This window comes from Hippocampus zosterae, chromosome 5 (assembly GCF_025434085.1).
Source record: "Hippocampus zosterae strain Florida chromosome 5, ASM2543408v3, whole genome shotgun sequence".
NCBI classification, from domain to species: Eukaryota; Metazoa; Chordata; class Actinopteri; order Syngnathiformes; family Syngnathidae; genus Hippocampus; species Hippocampus zosterae.
Window position 1 is genome coordinate 5,745,365 of NC_067455.1, and position 19,101 is coordinate 5,764,465.

The 19,101-nt window shown below is 48.6% G+C and overlaps 1 protein-coding gene across 2 annotated transcripts; it reads left to right on the plus strand.

Annotated features, from left to right (window-relative positions):
• Nucleotides 1-261: 261 nt before the first annotated feature.
• On the plus strand, nt 262-15,063 carry LOC127601479 (CREB-regulated transcription coactivator 2). Of its 2 annotated transcripts, XM_052066767.1 has the most exons (15): nt 262-579; nt 4,147-4,248; nt 4,321-4,437; nt 5,752-5,813; nt 7,659-7,730; nt 8,413-8,519; nt 8,602-8,687; nt 8,771-8,820; nt 9,449-9,693; nt 10,984-11,414; nt 11,631-11,804; nt 11,896-12,063; nt 12,135-12,206; nt 13,065-13,242; nt 14,544-15,063. In XM_052066767.1, the coding sequence occupies exons 1-15, from the start codon at nt 415-417 to the stop codon at nt 14,732-14,734; spliced, it is 2,220 nt and encodes a 739-aa protein (XP_051922727.1). In that variant the 5' UTR covers nt 262-414; the 3' UTR covers nt 14,735-15,063. The 2 variants fall into 2 exon arrangements, with proteins under 2 accessions (XP_051922727.1, XP_051922728.1); XM_052066768.1 differs by lacking the exon at nt 7,659-7,730.
• The last annotated feature ends 4,038 nt before the right edge of the window (nt 15,064-19,101 follow it).

The window sequence follows — 19,101 nt, forward strand, 5'->3', positions numbered from 1 at the left end:
TGACTCTCCCGTACCCAACGTCATATGTCACCGCGTGTTTGTTTGCGGGGGCTGATGGCTTTGTGGAGGCGTTGCCACGGCAACCGCGGCACGGTGACGTGTTGAATGAAAAATGTCCTCAATGTGACGTCACGGAAGAAATTACAGGATGGTTGTGATTTGTGGTGAGAGGGCGAAGCCGAGCGCAGCGAGCACGTCGCAAGTCATCTCTGTGCAAGCGATCGCCATGTCGGCCTGGAGGTCACAGGTCAGCGACGGCTTCGTTTGATCGCGCGCGCAACCTCGGAGTGAGGCCTCTTGACCAGCCGAGCGGTGAGGAAGCGATCTCGGGGCGGCCGGTGCAGTGACGTCATCGTGCTGCTGTGGCGGGCGGGCGCTCGTCTCGAGTGAGCGAGCGGGCGAGCGAGCGACAACATGTCTGCGGGCTCAGGCGGCCCAGCGCCGGGGCCCGGCGGCCCCCCGGCGGCCGGTGTCGGCAACCCCCGCAAGTTTAGCGAGAAGATCGCGCTGCACACGCAGCGGCAAGCCGAGGAGACGGCCGCCTTCCACGAGGTCATGATGGACATCACGTCGACTAGGGTGAGCCCGCCTGTTTGCCAGCTCGTCGCCACCGCTGGCGGAGGTGGACGTGGTCGAACGAACGAGCGAGCGCAGGCAGGCCTCAGCCGGGCTCCCGGCGCCGTCCGGCCCACTGGACGTTGTCGGAGCCCGTCGGAGGAACGACCGTAGAGCCGCCTGTCAATGTGTCTGCTCTCTAGTGGCACGTTTGCGAGGCCTCGAATGGCTTGCGCTGCGCTTCCGAGCGCCGTTAGCCTGCTTAGCATGTTAGCCTCGGCGGCTAGTCGCCTTGTTTACCAACTCACCGAGCTGTCATCCCACGCCGGAAGTCCTTCGGCACAGCGTCCGATCGGAAGCTGATTTTCGCGTTGCGGGTCGGGTTTCAATTTCGCCGTTCGACGCTGAGTTGGGCTCGCTTGGAAATCTGCACTACTTGAAACGTTCGGCTGTGGCGGAAGTCTCGCCCAATTTGCCTTTTCTTTGGAAATGGTCACTTTGGGCGCATTTTCTTTGCGACAGGAAGCAATTGGATCTAGCTAGTTTGTGAATTTGAAAGACCTTATCCAGGTGGTTGAGGAGTGCTAGTTCATTTCGTTGGAGAGAGTTATGTACTATTTATAAGCGAGTTGGTCAATATTCGCGTTGAGTCGCGTTGTCACTGGTGAACTTCAGATCGGGTTCAGAGTGATGAACGTGCGCTGTCCAAGTGCAGTTCACTTGCAATTTCACGTCAGTGGTTCGACTGGGATTGTTGCTTGACGAGTCGCCATAGTTACCGTAGTTACCATAGTTACCACCCTCTCTCAGTTACCTAACCACTGTTACCACAAGGAATGTTATTGTCATACCAACACACATTTACACTTGATCTGGCAGACTGGCACCAAATATGATATTCCGGGTTCCAGTTTAGCGCAGTCAGTCCCAGGAATTGTAAACATAAAAATAGAGCAAAATGAGATTGATAATTGTGTGCAAAGATGCAATACAGCAGAATCAGAATGCAAGAGGCTTAAATTACACTTATCTACAAGGTCATTCTGGATTTGACAATAAGAATCGAGTGTTCATCTTGCAGGGATGAATTAGACACGCGGTGTGGGGCTGATGTCAGGACACGGTTTGAGTTTAATAATCCGACAGTTTGTGGAAAGAAGCAGCTTTGTGGAACCTCAGCTTGTACTTACTCCTCCAGGTCCTCTGTAGCCTCTTGCCTGAGGGGAGGAGATGGGCGAGGGAGTGGCTTGGGTCCTTGATGATACAGATAGCTCTCATCTGTTGGTGAAGATTTCTGTAGTTGTGTGGTGGCTTCCCTATGATCTTCTGAGCAACCTTTACCGTCCTTTGAAGACCCTGCCTTTGTTCAGCCGTTGTGCAACAGCGTGATGCTGGTGCTGAGGACACTGTCCACTGCACCATGATTGAGCGCCTCGAAACACAGCTCCCCAGTCCAGCACGTCACAGCTTACAAAGGCAGTATAGACGTTGGGGAGCCTTCTTCAGGGGACGGGGAGTGTTTTAGTTCCAGGTGAGGTCCTCGTAAAGGTGGACCCCCAGGCACATGGAGCTGAAGGGCACTTGCACTTTGCTCCTCTAATGTGAAGAGTGTGTGTGTGAAGGGGTGAAGGTTATCTTTGCTTTGGCCAACTTGATGTATTACCTCCTCTGTGTACTTTTACTAATCATTGTTGGTGATCCGGGCGGCCCGGTAGTCCAGTGGTTAGCACGTGAGCTTCACAGTGCAGAGGTACCGGGTTCGATTCCAGCTCCGGCCTCCCTGTGTGGAGTTTGCATGTTCTCCCTGGGCCTGCGTGGGTTTTCTCCGGGTGCTCCGGTTTCCTCCCACATTCCAAAAATATGCATGGCAGGCTGATTGAACACTCTAAATTGTCCCTAGGTGTGAGTGTGAGCGTGGATGGTTGTTCGTCTCTGTGTGCCCTGCGATTGGCTGGCAACCGATTCAGGGTGTCCCCCGCCTACTGCCCGGAGACAGCTGGGATAGGCTCCAGCACCCCCCGCGACCCTAGTGAGGATCAAGCGGTTAGGAAGATGAATGAATGAATGAATGTTGGTGATCCATGCCACTACCACAGCAAACTTCGCTATATGACTCTATTAGCTGTAGTCATGTGAGCAGGAGGGGCCTCAGCACACACCCCCGGAGGGAACATTAGAGCTGAGGCCGATGGAGGAGAAGATGTTGTAAGGATAATGACAGTCTGTGATCTTGTGGTAGTGAAGTCCAAGACCTAGTTCCACAGTGATGGAATCAGCAGATGAGAAATCCAGGAAGAGCCGGTGGACGTGGGCATTCCTGAGGATGGTGTGGACCACCAATGAGGTGGCATTATCAGCGGAGAGATTCTTCGAGTTGGTGTACTTCCTTTTGAGGGTCCACGGTGATGTGGATGGAATTTTTGATATGTGGCATAATCAGCTTCTCCAAACACTTCGTGAGCTTAAGAGTGACGACCACTCCCAGCCTTTCGTCGGTTGGGACAGACCATGCTGGTCACCTGGTGGCCACAATCTCTCAGCTCAGTACACACGCTAGGATATCAGCGGACCCCCCGCGGCTTTGCGGGGGTTAACCGTTTGCAGGGTTCTCCTCAACCTTGGTAGGGATAAGTTGGTGGGACGTGTTATCGGGTGCTGTTTTGAGTTTGTCGGAGGAGGCGTTGTTGTTGGGGGTCCTCAAAGCAGGCGGAGCACTGGTTGCAGGTACCTGGCTCTTTTCAGTATTGTGCATCATTGGTTTCGTCGTTAAAGCTTTTTCGCGTGAGTTTGAGAGCCATTGGAGGGGCAGGCACCCCTTCCCCGTCAGTATATTATTGTTTCATATTTTTTATTTTCTGGCAGGACCCATCCGCTGTTATTTGTCGAAAATGCCGATTGGTGGAATATCCATGCTCATTCAATTTTTTTTATTCAATGCACTTAGAATAAAATAAATAAATAATAAATAAATAATTAAAAAAAATACAGAATACGGGTGACTTTTGGGTTTAACAAAAGCCACTGTAGCTCGTGGGAAAGCCAGTAGTTCATGTTGCTCATCTTTTGATACATAGCGTCGCAAAACGAGCATTGAATGAGCTGCTCTCACCACTCAAAATGACTTTGCAACCGTAATAACAGGAGAAACACATGGAGCAAGAAATGCAGCATGGAAGAATTGCATGTTTTTCCTCCATTTCCAGCTATGACTGTTAGCGGGGTTCCTATATCGCGCCTTTTTGGGTGGTGAACCCGTTTCGCCGCCTTGAGCCATGTTGCGGTGGCACTGTCTCTGCCTATTCTACATTATGCTAAGCAAAATTAGCCCGTTTAATGTTGCTCCACAGCTCATGACCATGTTACCATTGTTGTGATTGTGAATTAGCGCAGATAGCATCATGACTGTTGTTAGCATCGTCATGACCGTTTCCACTTTAAGTCAAGTCAACAGTATCTCTAGAGCACTTTCAAACAGCCATCGCTGCATACAAAGTGCTGTACATGGAGCAATTTAACTTTAGCATCTTAGCATTTGTTCACGGCTTGTATTGCAGAACGATGTGAAGAGTGTGTTTGTGTTTTGCTGTTCAGCTACAGGCTCAGAAGCTCCGTTTGGCCCGCAACCAGGGTCCGTACTACGGCGGCTCTCTGCCCAACGTCAACCAGATCGGCAGGGGGCCTCAGGACCTGCAGGTGAGTGTGATCACGCCGCCCCCTGCTGGAGCTGCGGCAACCCTCCGCTTGAGCGTGTTTGGTCTTGTGCAGGGCGCCTTCCCGCCGTCGCTGGATTCGGCTCGCTCTACGCGTCATCACGGCCTGGTGGAGCGAGTCCACAGGGAACGTCGCTTCGTGCCGCCCATCAGACCGTACCGCAACCGCCAAGTATCCTTTCTTACGCTCCTTCAAAGCACTTTTAGGGCCTTCTAATAGCCTTCAAAGAAAAGCTCAAATTGTTTTCTACTATATTCACATCTGAAAGGCAAATGGCAACAGGCCTCATCCACTGACGGTGCATTTGGCTGCGCGTCTCTCTACTGGTCCGGACTCTCTCGACTAACTTTCAGAGCATTGGTTAGAACTTCAAAGAAGTTGTCCATTGTGCTTTTCATGTTACCGCCCGTGGCCGTTTTCACTCTAAATCTGATGGACCACGATAATAATATCGTTGACGTTAGATGATTATTATTATTTTGCTGCCGATATTATGTTGATAAAGCATAATTCTAAAACATTTCATTCTCATCCTATGTAATATCAATAAAACGTACTCGGGCTGTGTTCATAAATATTCGGCGAAGGGGTAAAAAGACTCAATATATCTTGACAGACAATATTCTGCCAGTCAGGTTTCTCGGGGGTTAAGAAAAAGTGCAAAGTGACAACATGTTTTTGGGAACAGTAACAAAAAGTAACAAACAGATCACAGCGTCCTGTTCCCGCATTCAATATAAAAAGTCTGCAGCCTTTCTCTTAATTCCCCCCCCCCCCCCTCTCTCGCTCTCTAATGAATGTAGTTATCCGGTGTTGCTGTCGTCAATGAGGGTGTTTTTAGCTATTTTTTAACAAGGTGGTTCACGCACAGTCACATAAGAATTGCGGAGATGAATAACAAAAAGAAATGGGGATATGTGACTACATTGTCCTACTTTTTTTGGGGGGGGGGGAATCACTCCGGGCAAGTATGCGAACGTAGGATACACACGGAAACGCAAGCGGTGGTGTTTAGAGAGCAAACCACTCTGGGGATGGGTTATATAAGTCATCATTATGAGCCTCCTAAACGCCATCTCCATGTAGACGGAATGACCAATTGGTAAATAACTTGGGCGGAGATACTGAAACGTGTTTTCGTCAGGACGAGGGTGGTGGTGGGGGGGGGGGGGGATTTTGGTTAGAAGGCAAACTGCAGCTGCTTGTTTGACGGAGCACCGGTCATGAATCCGACGGTGATTTTGCGGGTATGCTCACATTATTTGCAGAGGAAGAACATTTCCAAGCAGGAGTGAATGTGGCCCAAAGACGTTGAAAAATTTGAGCTTTTTTGGGGGGGTTTGGTTAATACCAAACAAGCTTGGATATGCTTTGAATGAATTGATTTGAATCAAGCTGAATTAATTCATTTGTTGCATCGACTTGCCTTGTTTCCTTATGAAGACTTTTGTGATGTGAACGTTTTCTTAACAGTGGTCTCCTCAGGTGGACAACTCCACCTATAACTCCGCCTACTTGTCGCCACCCCCGGACCCCACCTGGAGAAGGTACATGCTATGACACCCCCCACCCACTCCTTGCGTCTCCACGTGGACACTGTCTGCGGCCATCTTGCTGCTACTTGGAGCCTTTGGCTGTGTTGGGAATCTTTAACTCATTCCCCACTCCTTACATGATGGTATAGTAGACCCAGAGAGGTCCACACATTTGGCCCAGTGTGGGACAAATAAAGGATATCTTAAAAGACCCCCCCCCCTCAAAGACCCACCACAAAAAAAAAAACAAAAAAAAATTGTAGTGATTGTTCATTCATTCATTCATCTTCCTAACCGCTTGATCCTCACTAGGGTCGCGGGGGGTGCTGGAGCCTATCCCAACTGTCTCCGGGCAGTAGGCGGGGGACACCCTGAATCGGTTGCCAGCCAATCGCAGGGCACACAGAGACAAACAACCATTCGCACTCACACTCACACCTAGGGACAATTTAGAGTGTTCAATCAGCCTGCCATGCACATTTTTGGAATGTGGGAGGAAACCGGAGCACCCGGAGAAAACCCACGCAGGCCCGGGGAGAACATGCAAACTCCACACAGGGAGGCCGGAGCTGGAATTGAACCCGGTACCTCTGCACTGTGAAGCCGACGTGCTAACCACTGGACTACCAGGCCGCCTGTAGTGATTGTAATGATTCCAAACACAGCGACTGCGTTCCGAATCCTTCATTGTTCCCAACTCCCTAAAGCACAAGATAGGCTTTAAAAAATAATTTTATGTATATTTTTTCATATTGTTGTCACCACAGTTGAAAAAATATGACTCGGAATGCAGGGATTGACGACCTTAAATGTTCAAAAAGCCACCCCCCCCCCAAAAAAAAACGGGGTTAAAAAAATTCTGTTGACATCAAAAGTCCCCCCCAGGTAGGGCACATTTATAAGAAACTCTCGTATGGAGCAATTTTGGAATCAATAGAGCACTCCAGAGAACACAACACTTGATCTCTGTATGTAACAAAAACCTTTTGGGTGAAACTTGCTTTCAAGTTGAATCGTCTTTTTGAGTCCTCGTATTCATGAACTTTAAGGCAAACTTTCATTTTCCGACAACTCTCGGACATATTTTGAATTGAAACAGTTGAATGCCACAATGCCACCATAATCTTCAAATTTGGAATTACGTTTGAAAAACAAGTTGAAGTTAGTGTTTTGTTTTTCTCCTCTCTGTCTTCAAAGTCACAGAGAGCCACACCAGAACCATGTAAGAACCACATCGGGGTTGCCCACCCACCCCCCCGAAACACAAAAAAGGGATTTTTATTTTATTCTCTTTACTCTGATGGACTAAATCTGACCACAGGACTGAAAGTGAGGATTCATCAAATAAGTTTGTGGGGATTTTTATTTGGTGGACTCGGGATCAATAATCTTGACTGAGTAGTAAACATTGCAACAGCCCTGGCCAATGTCGGCGTGCGTATGAAGTGGCTAGGGAGGGATTCCCGACACGTCCAAACGTTTGGAGAGACGCTTTGGAGCGCTAACATGCTAGCAAGCCACTTGTTCTTTTTTCTTTTTGTGTCCCGCCGCCGCCTCCTCCTTCTTCTTCTTCTTCTTCTTCTTCTTTGGGGAGTCTGCCAGCGTTCTTCCCGCCGCTATTCTAACCACCACGAAACACGCACCCGCATAACACGCTGGCTCCCATGACGACCGGTGGCTAGCTCACGGGATTTTCAGCGGAGGCTTCCGCTTTAGCGTCAACCCGCTTGCGCTTTTCCTGAGGCTGACTTCATCCCGCGCTTCCTCTTCTTCCACCTCACCGTGTCTTTTGCGCGCTGTTGCCGGGGCGGGCGAAGCCCAGTAACGTAACGTTTTGTTCTTGTCGATCGTGAAAAGGAATTGGTCCGCCGGAATCTTCCCGGGGGATAAAAGCCACTTGTTACATCTCCCAACCACTGCGCTCAACAGGTGAATCCTCCTCTTCGTCCTTTTCTACCTTTTTTTTTCCCCCACCTCTTCCTCCCTATCCCCGCTCCTCTTCTTTTGGCTCTTCTCACCCCCCACCCCCATCCTTTGCATCCCAGGACTTTAGTTTTTTTTTTATCTTCCACTTCCCTTCCCCCTCTTTTTCCTCGTCTCTTCTCTCTTCACCCATCTTACTTTTCTTCATCCTTCTTTCTCTTGCACATCTTTTTTTTCTTCATCTTCCTGTTCCTTGTCTTTAATTTATTCCCCCCTTTCTCCTTTTCCTCGGCTACCTCATTTCCTCCCACCTCACTTCCTCTTCCTCTTCTTCCTCCACCTCCTCCCATCTTTTCTCCCCTTATCTGATGATTCAATTTCTGCCCGAATAGATTTTCTTCTTCTTCTTCACGGCCGCCACCTTCTCCTTCGCTCTTTTCTCTTTCTCTCCTTCCGCCACGCCCCTGGCCGGCGTGCATTTCCTGTTGTCATGTTATTGGTTGGCTGTAGGAGGTAAGATGGTGTCGACCAGCCATTGCGCTCACCTTGGTAACATCATTTCTTTCAGAGCATTGAGACCGCGTCAGATGCAGGCTTGTGATTGGTCGAGCATGTTGATTGAACCGCTGACAGCCTTTGTGTGTATGTGTGTGTGTGTGTGTGTGTGTGTGTGTGTGTGGTCCACCAGGACCAACTCTGACTCAGCCCTCCACACCAGCGTGATGAACCCGCCATCGGGTGACCCCTTCGCCACAGGATGTCACACCCTCACAGCCCACGCCGGAAGACGCAACGGTGAGACGCACGTGGGCGTCACCCACCCCGGACCCGAGTCGTTCCGCAGCATCGCCATGACAACCTTGTCTGTCCTTTTTAGTCTTTCCGTACCCGGTCCCGCCCATTGAGGAAAACGTGCTGGATGATGCCAAGCTCATCCACAACAAAGCTTGGGACGCCAAGAAGGTTAAACACCATGCGTGCACACAAACACACACACACACACACAGATTAATCAGCGGTTGATTTGTGTTTGTTTATGTATTCAGTTTCCTGTGATGACCTCCAGACCAAAGTCATGTGAAGTTCCTGGCATCAAGTACGCACCCCCTCCATAACACACACACACACACGCACGCGTGCACACTGCCCTAACATCACATATGTCCTGCATACAGGGGGGCACCAAGATGGTGTTGATGTTTGGAAGCGCCATATCAGTGCCTTACTTAGTTTTTATTCTGAAATTGGCCCTTAGAAGAAATTGTTGTGGTGGCTGACTTGACTCAGAATTGAGGCTTAGCCTAGCCTACAGTATTCTTAGTACGCAAAAGTGCAGCGACACATTCTAACTGGAGCGTATTATTTAATTTCCGTTGCTCATGCACACTAGCGTGCATCCCTGATCATGAGCATCTATTTTTGCCCTATTGAGTTTGTCACAGGGCAATTGAGCGGTTTGACAACAGGGAGCCCTCTACTGGGGCTTCATTGTCACGACAGGTTGAATACATTGCCAGTAATGGCGCCCTCCTGAGGCTGATTGATTGTACTGTTTCATTCTGATTCCCCGAATGTGATATTAATCAGAGCGCCGTGTTTTGAGAAGCGCATTCGTCTACTGCTGACACATGCAATGTTTTTTTTGAAAAACAAATTCGGGGTTTCGTTTCCCTTTGATGTTCAATTTTTTTTCATCCCTCTCATTTGTGTGTCTGCGTGTTAAGCGTGTTCATGTCACCCGAGCTACCGTCGGCTCCCGCACACGGCATCCCGCCGGCCCTCAACATTAGCGGGTCGCTCCCAGATCTGTCCAGCCTTCACTTCCCCTCGCCTCTGCCCACACCGCTGGACCAGGACGAGCCTACGTACCCCGGCGGCAGCACGGGCAACCTGGCGTCCACCCTCACCCAGCTGGGCATCAATACCAGCAGCGCCGAGGGAGGCAACGGCGCCTTTCATCATCAGGCCGGTAAGGCGCACTGACTCAAGGCACACGCGACCGAACCGCACATGAGTTGCCGACCATCTGCGACTAATTTGGCTGCCATTTCAAATGTCCATTTGTGGGAAAGAAAGTGCACACCATTGCAACGGCGCAGACGGACGTTTACACGACCAATCGAAATGGCACTTTTTAATCACGTGATTCATTCATTCATTCATTCATCTTCTGAACCGCTTGATCCTCACAAGGGTCGCGGGGGGTGCTGGAGCCTATCCCAGCTGTCTTCGGGCAGTAGGTGGGGGACACCCTGAATCGGTTGCCAGCCAATCGTAGGGCACACAGAAACGAAGAAGAAGAAGAAAACCTTTATTAGTCTCACAATGGAGAAACGAACAACCATTCGCACTCACACTCACACCTAGGGACAATTTAGAGTGTTCAATCAGCCTGCCACGCATGTTTTTGGAATGTGGGAGGAAACCGGAGCACCCGGAGAAAACCCACGCAGGCCCGGGGAGAACATGCAAACTCCACACAGGGAGGCCGGAGCTGGAATCGAACCCGGTACCTCTGCACTGTGAAGCCGACGTGCTAACCACTGGACTACCGGGCCGCCCTTAATCACGTGATCTCTCGCTAAAAAAAACAAAACAAAAGAAGTGGATTTACAAATCAAAAATCAAATTTTCTGCATCATACAAACTCACGGAAAGTACAATGCGAGAAGGAAAAGGCGCAGGCAAGCGAAGCTATTTGGTTAAAGGGGGAAAAAAAATGCGGGGAAAAATAAAGACAGAAAATGGGGAAATTGTATAGCACCGTGTCAAGTAATTGTTGTAACACAAACCTTACGCTCCAATATGAAGCCGTGCAGGACCTGAGACCAGATCAAATTTACGTCTTGCAAATCACTGAGGGGAACGTTCAAGTACATTGCTAACCTAACGTTAGCCTTGCGCAGGGGCCAGATCTTTGTCAATTAGGACTACCGTCCAATTTGTAATTTGGTTGTAACCACGTACATGCCCTCGACCATCACGACGTCACACGGGGTGCTTTTAAATTTTGCCCTGGAACTGCGTGACACATTGGTGCTCTCCAGTGTCTCCATTTTGTGAACGTGTGGGAGAAAAACAAAGGTGAGGAGAAGGTATTGAACTGCTGTATATGACTTTTAGAACAAAGTTGTTTGGTAGAATTTTGTCCACTTGTTGTCGTGAATGCCCTAAAGATGGCAAGTCATAGTGCTTTGCTTTTATGTGCTGGCAAGTTTCACACGAGGTGCCCGCCATGTTTGCCCTTTCTCTCCCGCAGGTGTGCCGGGCTCGTTGGGAGGCACGCTGAGTAACCCGTCCCTGCAGTCGTCGCTGAGCAACCCCAACATCCAGTCGTCGCTCAGCAGCCACTCTTTCAGCAACTCTCTAAGCTCCGCCTCCTTGCACTCGTCACTCAGCAACCCATCGCTGCAATCGTCTCTGGGCTCCTCCCCCTCTCTGCCCTCCTCCCTCAGCAGCCAATCGCTGCACTCGTCCCTCAGCAGCTCCTCCCTCCAATCGGCCTCCGGTAGCAGCAACCCCGCCTACAGCTCGGGCTCCGCTACCTACACGTCCTCGGTCAACACGTCACCGCGGAGACGGGCGCAACCCTCGCCACTCGTCCTGCCCGTCTTGGGCGGGGACGCCCGGCGACATCACACCAAGCAGTTCTCGCCCACCATCTCACCCACGCTGTCCTCCATCACGCAGGTAACGCGCGCACTCGCATGCACGTTAATGTACACAAACGGATACACGGAAAAGGCCAAATCTCTCTCACGCACACACACACACACACACACACACTCACACAAATGTGTGCTGTCCTCAGTTGCACATTTTTGCGCATTTCTCACCCGAGCTTTCCTCCCTCGCAGAGGTGACACACATACATGCGTACACCTGTTTCCCACTTCCCACCCCTAGGGCGTGCCCCTGGACACGAGTAAGCTGACTCTGGACCAGCGCTTACCACCATATCCACTGGGCCAGCAGGCCCCCCACCAGCAGCCCCCCCACCTGAGTCAGCATCAAGCGCAGATGGTCCGCCTCCAGCAGACGCCGCCGCAGAACCTGCTCAACGCTCAGCACTTTGGAACGGTACCTAAGCGGAAAAAGCGTTTTCATCACATCCATCTTCACGTTCTCCTCCTCTAAACTTCATCGTGCGTGTGTGTGTGTGTGTGTGTAGCCGCAGCGGGCGGGCAGCTCTCAGGTCAGCTCGGCACTGGTGAAGAACAACGCCTTGGAGCCCTACCTCCACGGCACCTTGACCTCCCAGTGTCAGCTCAAGCAGGAAGCGGAGCAACAGAGGAGCGGCAACTTCCCTCAATTGCACTTGACCGCCGACCTGTACAACGTGAGACCTCTACTGGCCTATTTGTTGGTTGCCTGCCCGCTTGCCGTCATGGTAATGCGATGTTTTCCCAGGATGCCTTGCTCAATTCCTTGCTGGACGACTCTTACGTAAACATGCAGCTCAGCGGCAAAGCCGGCCAGCAGGTACGGCGACGCGTGTCACCATCGTGTCATATAAGATCTATACATGCAATACATGTCATGCGACTGACACGTGTCGCTCAACATGCTTCACGCGATCACATGACCGACGCATGTCAGTCACGATTAACGCCTCAAATGGTGAATGTGTCTCATGAGCAACTTGCATCACATGATAAGCCCGTGTCAGATCATCGACGCCCGTCACATTTTCACTCATCTTGAACATGCCGCAATCAAATCATCACGTCACATGACCCACGCATGTCATGATTGACATGATGGACCAGCAGCACGCCAACTACAGCCGACACGTTTGCTGACAACCAGCCGGTCACCTCTTCAAACCATCAATGCGTGTCGTATGACTATGCATCTCGTGAGCAACGTGCATCACATGATCAATGCATGTCGCATAAATAACATGCGTCACATGATCAGCATGCGATAAGCAATTGTAACATGCCGCAATCAAATCATCACGTCACATGACCCACGCATGTCATGATTGACATGATGGACCAGCAGCACGCGAACTACAGCCGACACGTTTGCTGACAACCAGCCGGTCGCCTCTTCAAGCCATCAGACGTGATCAATGCGTGGCGTATGAGTATGCATGTCGTGAGCAACATGCATCACATGATCAATGCATGTCGCATAAATGACATGCGTCACATGATCAGCATGCGATAAAGCAATTGTAACATGATTCAAATCATCCCCTGATCGACGCTTCATGACCAGCGCATGTCACATGATGGACATAAGTCACATGATCAGCACATGTCACATCAACACGCATCATATGATGTCCTCCTTGTCACATGACAGAGGCGCTTGTGCATGTTTGTGCTTCAGTTCCCCGCCGAGAGCCCGAGTGACGCCGTGGGCCGCAGTGCACTGAGCGGCGGCCATAATGACACGCAGATGCTGCAGCAGTCCTTAGACCAAGCCGTACTCAACCAGAACCAGAATCAGAATCACAACTATGGCGGCGGCGATTTTCGCCAGAACATCCCCAACATCATCCTGACGGGTGAGTTCGGGGCGACACGTTAAGCAACGCTCAAGTTGATTGTCTCATTTGTCTGTTGCCAGCAAACAGAAAGTTTGTTTTTCGTCTTAAAGGCCAACTCCAGTCCAACATGTTCTTTGCACTCATGTGTTCTGTATGCCCCCAAAAGTTGAAACACAATGTTCTAATGACTGTTTCGTTGGTGCAATATAAGAAGAAAGACCTCTCTGGAGTCTGACATTTTATGCTGTAGAATTAAATTGATGGCAAAGTCCCCTCGGGCTCGCATTGCTAATGTCGCGTGACGCATGTTAGCAATTGCCGTGGTTATCGTCATCCTCATCAGTCGACTTTTAATTGGTTCCTATTAGAGGTGCAACAATTAATTGAATACTTCTTGACTAATCCATCCATCCATCCATTTTCCGATCCGCTTTATCCTCAAAAAAGTCGCGAGGGGTGCTGGAGCCTATCCCAGCTATCTCCGGGCAGTAGGCAGGGTCCACCCCAAACCGGTTGCCAGCCAATCGCAGGGCGCACAGAGACGAACAACCATACGCACTCACACTCACACCTAGGGACAATTTAGAGTGTTCAACCAGCCTGCCATGCATGTTTTTTGGAATGTGGGAGGAAACCGGAGCACCCGGAGAAAACCCACGCAGGCCCGGGGAGAACATGCAAACTCCACACAGGGAGGCCGGAGCTGGAATTGAACCCGGTACCTCTGCACTTGCTAACCACTGGACCACCGGGCAGCTTGTTGACTAGTTGATTATCTAATTAATCAACAACTATTTTTGATCACCATTTCGAGACCTTGTTTGGCTTTAAATTGTGGAAATTCTCTAATTTCAGCAATAAACATTCTCTGATTTCTGTCTTCCACATGAAAGCACACCGATTGTTTTTGTTTTTAGCAAACGTCAACAGAAACCTTTTCCGATGTTTGAATGAAAGAATAGAAACCTGTTTTCTTTTTTTTTTTAATCCATTTAATAGAAAAAATAATGACAATGACAAATAATAATCGCAAATGAGATGGTGGTTAAAATAATCAGTAGTTGTTGCAGCCCTGATATTTTTTTTTATTCACTTTACTTGTGGTACCAAATGAATGAAGGTTTTCGGAAAGTTCAAAATTTTACTGATGAGTGCCCATGATAAAATTTCTGATGTAGTGACGCGTGAGTCAAAATTGCAAAATTAGCATCATTTGCTCATTCCCTGCTCGGTGGACATTTTAAGGAACTGTCTTGGTCCACGGACAGCTTTTCTCTTCTTTTTTTTTTTTGTTCCATGACGCGTGTATTTACCCTCAGGCGACTCTCCGCCGGGCTTGTCCAAAGAGATCGCCAGCGCCCTGTCGCACGTGCCGGGTTTCGAGATGGACCCGTACTCTCTGGACGACCCGCTCCGGATGGGCGCTCTGGCCCTGGACATGCTGGAGGGAGACCTCATGCTGGCCGACCCCGCCGTGGAGGACTCGTTCCGCTCGGACAGACTCAAGTGAGCTCCGGCGCGGGCCGGCGGGCAGACACCGGGAGCGGACGCGCGCCGCGGGGTCAAGACCGAAACTCACCAGCTGACCCTTCCGGGTTGCGAAGGGGTGAAGCGCTTCCGGAACGTGGCCGGTAAATTTCTACGGGAAGTTAAGATGGGTAATTTAGCAATGATGTCAAATTGGAAACTTTCCATTGGAACCCTTTTTTAAAGGCAGAATATGAACTCATTCACACCCAAAGACGTTTTTTAACGTCTTTTCAGACTTGGTCTAGATTTGTCTCGTACTGAATGAGTTAAGCTATAAAAGCAGTGAACGTACCACAACGAAAAAGAGACTCGGCTCTTTCACCAGAAAAAAAAAAAAATCAGCTCTTTCGTAAACAACCCAAAAGTGGAGAAACAAGCCAAGCTTTTCATGCAAAAAAATAGGATTTCAACATCTCTTTTGCCATTAATGTACAGATATTTTCACATTTGCAACTTTGCGGTGGAGTGTGGAGGACCCAAGCGTAGGGAGGCAAGGCTGGAATGTAGGATCAACACACAAGATCGATTGCGGGGGAGGAAAAAACAAAAGTACCGTCGTATGGTGACAAAATACTGAATTAAAAGTGTAAAAGTCACTCTCCAAAGAATCATGGGAGAAAGCACTAATTGGCTCTACAAGTGTTAACGTTGCACTTTGGGAACACAACACTTTAATTAAAAGTAGTAATTAAAATGTTACACAGTTGTCCAAGTGCCCTAAAAATGAGCATGTTTGTAAATGGTTCTGAAATTAGCTACTTCGATATCAGCGATATCAAGTACATTTTATAAGGACAGTTATTGAGCATAAAACGAACGGGGCAATGAAACACTCGGATTCCACTTCACCAATAAAAACGTCCGTAGCAGTCAACCAGTTACGGGGGAAGTCAAATCAAAAACTTTTTGGACAATAATCTGATCTGTGCGACACCACTCGTCTGTACACGGTATTCTGATGAATGAATGAAAATGTCACCCAGAACGTTTTTGACTTGACGTCTCCTGTAAGCGCTTCCATTCAAAAAAACGGATTCTCGTCAATTGCCTTTAATTGCCATGGAAAGTTTCCAAATTGGACAGTTGACGTGTCACATGACATGACATGTCAGCCATGAACTTTCTCCCGGGTGGCCACGGGTAGCGTCAGCCTATCAAAAGACAGAAAGGCCAACTGCTGAGCCTTCCAAGTCCACCTCCTGGTCCATGCACTAGTGCACTCCTTGTCCTCACTAGTAGGACATCTGCCCTATTCGGACATGTTTTTTACCCATGAACCCCTTTGAGCATTTATTCCCATGCCTTCGAAGTACTCGAGCTCTTTGCCGGATTTCCACACATATATGCCGCACCCGCACATATATGGAACGACGGATCAATAAACAGGGTGAGGAGACATCTCTAGTGGGAACAAGTGTGGGAAAAAAAAAATATGCGAGTCCGCATTCGTTGCCGAGCACGACCGTCATGTAAGATTGCGCACCCTCTTGTCAATCTATGCATCAAACTTCAGGGGGTAAAAGCGGCACTGATGAAATTGGCAAATGTGGAATAAATGCTCACAGTGGGTTTACTTGTATAAAAATCCAAAAGTTGTTCTCAACATCCCTGATGCCTACTTTCGGGTTCATACACTCTTTTTGTCCTAGCTCGTAAGACAATTCAGCATACTCGTAAGAACCACTGTGTCCTACGAATCACATTTTTTTTTTTTCTTTGCACTAGTAGTGGAAAAAACGCGGCCCGGTAGTCCAGTGGTTAGCACGTCGGCTTCACAGTGCAGAGGTACCGGGTTCGATTCCAGCTCCGGCCTCCCTGTGTGGAGTTTGCATGTTCTCCCCGGGCCTGCGTGGGTTTTCTCTGGGTGCTCCGGTTTCCTCCCACATTCCAATAAGGATGCAGGCTGATTGAACACTCTAAATTGTCCCTAGGAGTGAGTGTGAGCGTGGATGGATGTTCGTCTCTGTGTGCCCTGTGATTGGCTGGCAACCGATTCAGGGTGTCCCCCGCCTGCTGCCCGGAGACAGCTGGGATAGGCTCCAGCACCCCCCGCGACCCTAGTGAGGATCAAGCGGCTCGCAAAATGAATGAATGAATTAATGTGTCACAACACGGGCGCGTTGCGTTCACACTAGAAGTCGCATTTGTTTTTGTAGCGAGTATATAAAAAGCTGTAATTCATCACAAAAAAAAAATCCAAATTGTGCCTTGCAGTGTGAACGTAGCCTTGATTGTGAGGAGAAAGAGCAAGCATACTAGTGCGTGGACCTTAATATAGAGAACTAAATATAGTTTCAGGTCCATATACTAGTAGGATGGTTGTAGGCCTCACTGTTGAGTCAGTTCACTACACTCGCAGTCTGACTGTATCTCATAATTTAAAACACGACTTTTATTTTTTTAGTTGAAAAGCAAGTAAGGGAGGTGTTTTAATTGTGCACTGAAGGCGAAGAGCATAATAATATACATGGACCGTTAACTGAATCTCGTTTCAGGTCCATGAACTACTTGTCCAGTCGCTGTCCTCACTATTGAGACAATTTTGAAGTAGGCAGACGGCATCGTTGTGTCTCTAATTGAAAAAGGCTACCTTTAAAGACTCTTTATTTTTTAATTTTTTTGTCTGCTTGTGTGCTGAATTGTACTGACTAATGAGCATACTCGTATATGGACCCGAAACTGGACTTTGCATACTTCCTGCTCTGCTATGCAATTGAAGGCGAGAAGAGAAGCCCGCTGTCTGTCAATACCAATCAGACTGTCGGTGTTCCTCCAAAATCGTCGCGAGCCACCCAAGTGTGGCTTTTCTGCGGGTAAATGGCGAGGTAGTCACACATTCCCTGTTGGCAGCGCTTACCCGTCTTTTGGCTGAAATTTGACAGGAAGCTCCTCGGGATGTGCGTGCGCTGGCGTGCGCTCACGCAGGAAGTCTTCTCATCAAGTCAAGAAGAAGATGAGAATAAATGTCAGCGCGGCATTTTTACGCATTTGACCAGCTTTTTAGTTCTTGAGAATGAAAAAAAAGAATGTTTTCCGAGGTGAGGGAGCGGTCTCAGTCGGTCCCGTCATCATCATGCCAGAACTTCCTCTTTGAACAGGAAGTGTAAGTTTTCACACGCTTGCGTGTTGGTTGGATAAGGTCAAAGTCACATTCGCTGACAAGGAAAATTTCTTTGAGCCAAGCTAAGGTGCATGCATGTGCACACGCGATTGTTTTATGCAATCAGTTCGGCAGAAACAATGTAGTTGGAAACTCTGCCAGTGGGGGAGCTGTTGAGTGATCAGCAACAGGCCATATTTCTCTGAAACACGCACACATGTGTGCGCGTGCGCGCGCACCTCCCCTACCATGAGCTAAAAAGGCCATATTTCATGTTGTCACATTTTTACAAAGGTTTGCTCAAACGTTCTTAACGCTGTTGGGCTCGTGCTTTTAGGCTGAACTGCGTTTATGCGCGTGTTGTAATAATTTGTAATAAGCAGGGACGTGTTTGTACATATGAATGTTTGCAAAGCAGCTAACAAGAGATTTATAAACTGTTACTTCACATTCTTTTTTGCAGAAAATAAACTTTATGTGAACTTGTCAAGTTTCTCCATTGAGAGGGAAGCAACGTTACTGGTCCTTCAAAATAATAGCTCATATGACTGCACTTTTGTAAAACTTGCTTTGTTTCACAACAACTGTATTGAAAACAAAGGAACAGTACTGCTACTTTAAAAATGAAAGCAACAGTGCCGTTACTGCAAATTGAAAACATTACTTGAAAAGAAAAAGGACCAATCATTGAAAGATGAAACCTACTTCAAAATAAAAGCAATACAGTACTATAAATATAAAAGCAACAGTACTGCTATTTCAAAATAAAACCAGCAGTACCATGACTACAGATTAAAGCAACAGCTTTGTCCCCAATACGTCTAAGTTTGTACAATACATCTCTGTGATGAGCTGATTTGGAATCCGCTCCATCCTGGTGACTCCTCAAGAAAAGCCCCACATCTTCATTTGCACCGCCTCCACTTCTGCTTCTTCCTGTTTCTTCAGCACCACTGTCTGAAATCTGTACATCATAGCCAACTGCAGAAGATTTTCCCTTCATCCTCAGCGAGACTCGAACACCACATAACACCCCTAATATTTTCCTCTGCCTATGCCAACCTGTTTGAATCAATTTCTTCACACCCTCAGTCACAGTTGCTCTGGACTGTGTGACCCCACTCATTTTTAGTCCTCCACCATAGCTATACCTCCTCCCTGTAGCTTCACTCTTCTGGTCTATGAGGGTTCCCAGTCTAACCTCATCACTCAAGTCTATCAATCACTATTCCAAAGAGGAAGAGGCT